Source organism: Setaria viridis, chromosome 3, assembly GCF_005286985.2.
Source record: "Setaria viridis chromosome 3, Setaria_viridis_v4.0, whole genome shotgun sequence".
Taxonomy (NCBI): Eukaryota; Viridiplantae; Streptophyta; class Magnoliopsida; order Poales; family Poaceae; genus Setaria; species Setaria viridis.
Genome location: NC_048265.2, coordinates 5,611,661 through 5,618,098, shown reverse-complemented (window position 1 = coordinate 5,618,098; position 6,438 = coordinate 5,611,661). Strand labels below are relative to the sequence as shown.

Sequence of the window (6,438 nt, the reverse complement as noted above, 5' to 3'; positions counted from 1 at the left end):
ATCGACGTGCAAATTTAATAATTCAGTTATACGGTAGTTTATGGTATCCTACCAACGCCCACTGCCCTCTCGGACAAGATCATGTGGCAGCATCCAGGGTGTACTCAGAGTAGCGTCGTGCTGTCTGATGACCATTGAACCACCGCAAAGCGCACAGGAGTCCCTGTGAAAGCTACCCAGAGGAGTCCCTGTCATATGCCTGTGCCTGTGCCATGCAAGGTCCCTGCTCCCTTTCCTGAATGGTCATGTGCCATGCTTTTCTTGGCAGGATCGCAGGTTTAATTATCTTTTACATTTGGTGGTTGAAGATAAGTCGTGCAAATCTTCTTTGAGAAGAAGTTAGCTTTAATCTGACGAAGCACAAGATGTAAAACTCTAATAATAACATACATGAAAACTCTTGCAGAAATCATATTTATTGTCAAGCAAAGCACTTGCACTTTTTTCATCCATAAGTTATTACATCAAGTCAAAGTAAACTTGCATAGCTACTACAATAAAAGTATGGTCAGATGATAAATGTGAGCTCTTCGTGTGACTCTTGTCCAAAACAATTTGCTCAAACAATCAGGCATAGATTAGAAGAGTGGATGCCAGCCCCAAGAAATTTGTTGCCTTTTGTGCAATAATAAACCTGAGACCCAGATGATCTCTGCTTGATTTTTTTTCCCCTTTTGTGTGCCTTGTTCTGTTTACTGTGATTGAATGAGAAAACTATGGGCATCTTGGCTAACCGACAAAATTTTTAACTATGTTTGTCCGGCCAACATGCGGTGATGAAAATGATTCGTAGAGAGTGCAAAAGTTGGTTTTATTGTATGGTAATTGGAAGAACCAAATCGCAAGATCTTCAAAGTCAAGAAAGACTTGCACGAAAATGGCAGAGGTGAAAAGTGGGTTGTGTTGTTCCGGCATGATCCAGCCTTCTTGTGCCACATCATTTCATGCTTAGTCAGCACGCTATCTTCATCACGTCGTACCAGTCCAAGGTCTAGCCGTAACATTAACCACCACGTGCATCCACAACTTAGAATAAGAAGAGAAGAAATAAACACAGAGGAATGATAAAAGCTAGAGGACATGGACTCATCAAGATATTGTGTTGTCATGTCATGCCATATCTATTATTTGTCAAAATCGTAGGTATAGTACAGTCCAAAATTTTTCATGTCGTATCATGTCAAAATTTGTGCGGTAGAGAGGCCGAGAAATGACATGGCCTAATTGCCAGCTCTGTGAACAAAAGATGCCATGATCTCTTAAAGGAACCATGGTTGCTTGTATCCTATGCATGCTAATGGTTCCTCCATATATGTATTGCAGAAACTCAAAATCCAAATAAACTATTTTATCACTTAGCTTTCAAACTCTTTATATTCTTTCTTTCCAAAGTCCATCTTCTTCCATAGTTGACCTCTAACTAGCCTTTATAATAATATTGTTTCAATTTTTTGAAAAGACACTATTTTACCCAACTTTAACTAAAAAATGCTGTGTTCATCCAAAGAAAATCACGAGTGCAATGCCTCTTCTTTGGTACACTCACTAGTACACCAAGTGAGCAAGCGAGGTATTATGTACTCCTACTCCTCTATCCTGCCTAGCTAATCATCCCTATCAACACACCTAAGCACACACCAAATCCCAAAAAAGGACAGAAAGAAAAAGCAAAAGAAAGCCAAGCCACCCTCCAAACTCCAAAGCAAATGCCACCTCCCCTCCTGCCAGCCATCCATGGCAGCATGGCCTCCCCCTGACACTCATCACTGATCTGGCCCACCACCACCACCCTCCCTTCCTTCCTCCGCGAGCCGCCGACGGCCATGCCCCCCGTCGCCGTCCAGCTCCACAGCCTCCTCTTCAAGCTCCTCCTCCGCCGCCGCCTCTCCTCCCTCTCCGCCCCTGCGCCCGTGCCCGCCCCCACCGCGGCGCCGTTCGGCGTCTCTTCCCGCCCCGCCGACCAGCGCCCCTCGCCGCCCTCCAACCCGTCCTTCTCGCCCGCCTCCCCCGACGGCGTCGCCACCAAGGACCTCCACCCGGACCCCCTCTCCTCCCTCCACCTCCGCCTCTTCCTCCCCAACCCCAACCACCACGCCGCCGCCGCCTCCCCTGTTCCTCATCCCCTCCGCCGGAACTCATTCCCCCAGCGCGACCCCGCGCCGGGCCAGGATCAGCTCTCCCGACGCGCCAGCGCCAGCTTCCACGCCGTCTCGCCCGCGCCCGCGCCCGCGTCCACACCGCGCGACTACGGCGGGTACCTCCCGACCGCTGGCGCCGCGCGGTCCGCCGCGAGGAGGAAGCTGCCGGTGATCGTGCAGTTCCACGGGGGCGCATTCGTGACGGGCGCCGCGGACAGCGCCGCCAACGACGCATTCTGCCGCCGCGTGGCCCGCCTCTGCGACGCCATCGTCGTGGCTGTCGGGTACCGCCTCGCTCCCGAGAGCAGGTACCCCGCGGCGTTCGAGGACGGGATCGCCGTGCTGCGATGGATCGCCAAGCAGGCCAACCTTGCCGCGTGCGGGCGGACAATGATGGGCAAGGGGACCGGCGCCGACTCGTTCGGCGCCGCGATGGTCGAACCGTGGCTCGCCGCGCACGCCGATCCGTCCAGGTGCGGTTTCATCTTTCATGGATCCTCATCAGTTCATTGTTTTTCATGATTTTGGCAAGAGTATAGAAATACAGTGATTGGTTTCTGAGAATCGAGTGTTCGTCCTAAGCATTGCAGGATTTGTTAGTTCTATGCCTTACTGATTGATGCTTTTGCGTTTGGTAGCCTGGTTGGTGATGATGTTGACTGTGTCCAATGAATGGGTGGGCGCATCATAGTTTATCTCCTTTTGTGTGGAGTTGCATTTGAGAACCTTCAATGCGTGCGATCAACTTCAGGAAATGCCTTGTCTCTTGATGGAGCAATGAATGCATGGATCTGCTTGTTTTGATATATATCTTTGCTTCTGTTCTGATACTAGGATCAAGTTGGCATGGCACTCTCAGCCAGCCTTTCCATTTTTTTGTCTGAATTAGTTGAACATGTCCAACTCAATTGCATAGTGCTGTATTTTTTTTCTCGAACACGCAGGAGAATTGCGTATCTTATATTAAGAAGATTGCATAGTGCTGTATTCTTGTTGGATTCTAGAGTGTAGACAATTGACATCAATCACATGGCCAACTCATCTATGATTGAATATAATAAGATGTGTGGTTCATCTGAATGTAGGTATGAAGTATGAACAATACAAACTTATGAATGATCCTGACCAAATTAAAAATTGTTCTTTAAACTAGTATTGATTTATTTCCAGATCGTAACGAGTTGGTCTTGTTAAAGTTTTACATTTCAAATCATGTTGTAATGTGAAAATTTGATTGTTCCAGATATATGCATTTGAAATCGTTATAACTAATAACACAGCAGTTCAATCACTGTGATGCACACGTTCAAATATTTTCCCACATTAATGCCACAGAGTTTCAGGATCATTTCAGATACAGTCTGGCTAAGGTGGTTTCAATCTTGGACGCAATTGATGTTCGTGAAACAATACCAACGAGAGTGTTAGCCAAAGAACATGGACGCGGTAGAGTTGTAGGAAATCCATTAGGTTTCGATATGGCCACTGCTCTTGTAGAGATCCGGAGGGAAAGGAAAAGGAGTGGGCCCTTGGCAGGTGACATGTGGTTTGATATGAGAGAAGGGAGAAATAGGAGTTGGATGTGTCAGAGGAAAATAATACACTGGAGCTAGACGAAACAGAGGGAGAAGGAAGGGATGTAGGGCAGGAATAAACACTATTGAGAAGAATGAGAACTGAGAAGGGTAAACTGTGTGGTGCACGCTGATATACGATTTATTCGACCCCTTTTCTAACCTTGTGACTGCATTATTAACTTTGTCATGTATTTTCTGTGTCTATATTGTCACATTCCTGTTTTTTTTTATGCTTGGATTTTTTTTTTGCAACATATTTTTTTAGTTAGGAAACATAATTCCGTAGTGTAAAGTTCTTCTGGTAATGCCATATTTTTTTTAGTTAGGAAACATAATGCCATGAATGTTAGATCCAGTGGGGAACAGCTAATGCTATTCCATTGTAGGACATGGTGCCAATATATACAGTACATGGGGCACGCACGAGGCTGTAGACCAGAAGTAATTTCTGTCTCATGGCTTTGTCTGCACTCTGTACCTAGAACCATGCATAAATAGACCAGTACACTTTGGACAGTTGGTAAAATGCTATACAAGTAACTACTGTGCATAATCAGTTTTTATATGATTGGTAGTACCCTTTGTTTTTGGGACATAAGCATTGTTAGTTCAGTTTGTTCTCAGTTTATTTTATCCAATTGTGCTGTTGAGATCACAATTTGCCTAACATTCTAATTGAACATGATTCTGACAATGCCAAACTAATACTAATCCTTCTGAGTCCACGGGCCATAATATCAGCTTGTTTTATGTTAAAATGCCATAATGTTACTCTTTTGAGCAAATACCCTTTCCTGGGAAAGAATTGAACTAGTTCATTATGGTCGGCAACCAAAACCTGTTAGCAGTGACTATTTCATTCTGTTATTCTAATGTATGTTATATTTTATTCTGCTCATGACTTTGACAAAGGTATACATGAATGGATGAACCCTACTTTTTTAGAAGGGAAAAATCACTCAGCAAGCTGAAGGAAAAAATTCGTTGTCAGCCAATTAATTCATGGAAAGAAAAGCTTCAACAGACTAGTCCCTATATTTAGCATCAAGACAAATTATATACATCAGATTCAATTTCTTGTTTACTTTGGCTGACTGCATATGAGGTCAATTCTGTCTCGAGTTCTTCATCCTGTATTCTTCTGTAGTCTCTGCAATCTAATGCATCCATCCCTCATCCAATTATCCACACGTGAGTTTCCATTTTACATGTCCCCACTAATAGATGTTGCTGCGATCAGGTGTCCTTGTATGTCATCTTTTTAAACTACTTCAGCAGCTGATGCTACCATGCTAGTAATTAACATGTATGCCCCTTTATGGTAACAGGTGTGTTCTCCTTGGTGTCAGTTGTGGAGCAAATATTGCTGACTATGTGGCCCGAAAAGCTGTTGAGGCTGGGAAACTCCTGGACCCTGTGAGAGTTGTTGCGCAAGTTCTGATGTATCCATTCTTCATGGGAAGCGCACCCACTCGATCAGAACTGAAGCTGGCAAACTCCTATTTCTATGACAAGTCATCGTGTTTACTGGCCTGGAAACTCTTCTTCCCTGAGGGTGAATTCAGCTTGGACCACCCAGCTGCAAACCCTCTTGTGCCTGGAAGAGGCCCTCCGTTGAAGCTTATGCCTCCGACCCTGACAGTCGTTGCAGAGCTTGACTGGATGAAGGATCGTGCAATTGCATACTCGGAGGAGCTCCGCAAGGTAAACGTGGATGCCCCTGTTCTTGAGTACAAGGATGCGGTCCATGAGTTTGCCACGCTAGACGTCCTGCTGAAGACGCCTCAGGCTCAGGCTTGTGCTGAGGATATAGCTATCTGGATTAAGAAGTACATATCACTGCGCGGCCATGAACTATCGTATTGACCCGCACCGATGATGGTTTAACCTGGCCCCACATACATCAAGTCATCAACCAGTTCAGGTTCGATGTTACTACATGCTCTTCATCAAGGCTGTACGGAGGTAACCATTTGATGATCATACCTTGATGGGGGATAGTCCATCGCCTGTAACATAGAGCAGGGCGAAAGTAAGGGAGAATTACTCGTCAGTGATGTTTTGAAGCAGGCTTCAACAGTGGTGAGGTCCACGTCTATTCCATGGCAATTCAAATTGTCCCTGGTTGAGTGTAGTCTGCAACCGGTTTGTGATTGTACATTTCCACGTCAAATGCCAAATGAAGTTTTGTGTATCCAATTCCCCAGCTTCGTGGTGCACTGATCTTGTTGAGTGCCTGGCGATGAGCTGAGAGAGCGCTTGTGTGCAACTGATGTTTGCTGACTGCCGGCGCAAACACTATGGGTGGTTGAAATTGATTAAAACTTCAAAATTTAACTTGGGAGATTCAAACTTTAACAAAACAATTTTGTACTGAGAAGCAGTGAGAACCAATTCTATTTTTAATGAATTTCAAGTTTCAGTTAAGAATGCTCAATACCCCTATCCCTATTTGAGCGCACAGGACGCCCACACGTATCTCCCAGATCCCAATCCCCCTCCCAGATCTCCCCAAACCCTATCGCACAGGACGCCGCGCCGCCATGAACCCCGGCCAGAACTCCGACGACGCAGGCGGAGGCGTTGAGACGCCGCGGGAGCGCATCCTCTTGCAACCGGAATTTTTTTATTTTAACCTTTTTTTAATCTAAAATTTTAAAAACAGTCTAGCTTAAACTAAAATTCCAAGAAACAGCTGTTTTGGTCGTGCCATGCCGCTTGGC

At 45.5% G+C, this 6,438-nt stretch overlaps 1 protein-coding gene across 1 annotated transcript; it reads left to right on the top strand.

Moving 5' to 3' along the window:
• The first annotated feature begins 1,672 nt into the window (after positions 1–1,672).
• LOC117847091 (probable carboxylesterase 16) lies at positions 1,673–5,914 on the top strand. Its single transcript, XM_034728250.2, has 2 exons — positions 1,673–2,611; positions 5,044–5,914. Exons 1-2 carry the CDS (start codon positions 1,824–1,826, stop codon positions 5,579–5,581), a joined length of 1,326 nt encoding a protein of 441 aa, XP_034584141.1. The 5' UTR covers positions 1,673–1,823; the 3' UTR covers positions 5,582–5,914.
• Positions 5,915–6,438: the final 524 nt, after the last annotated feature.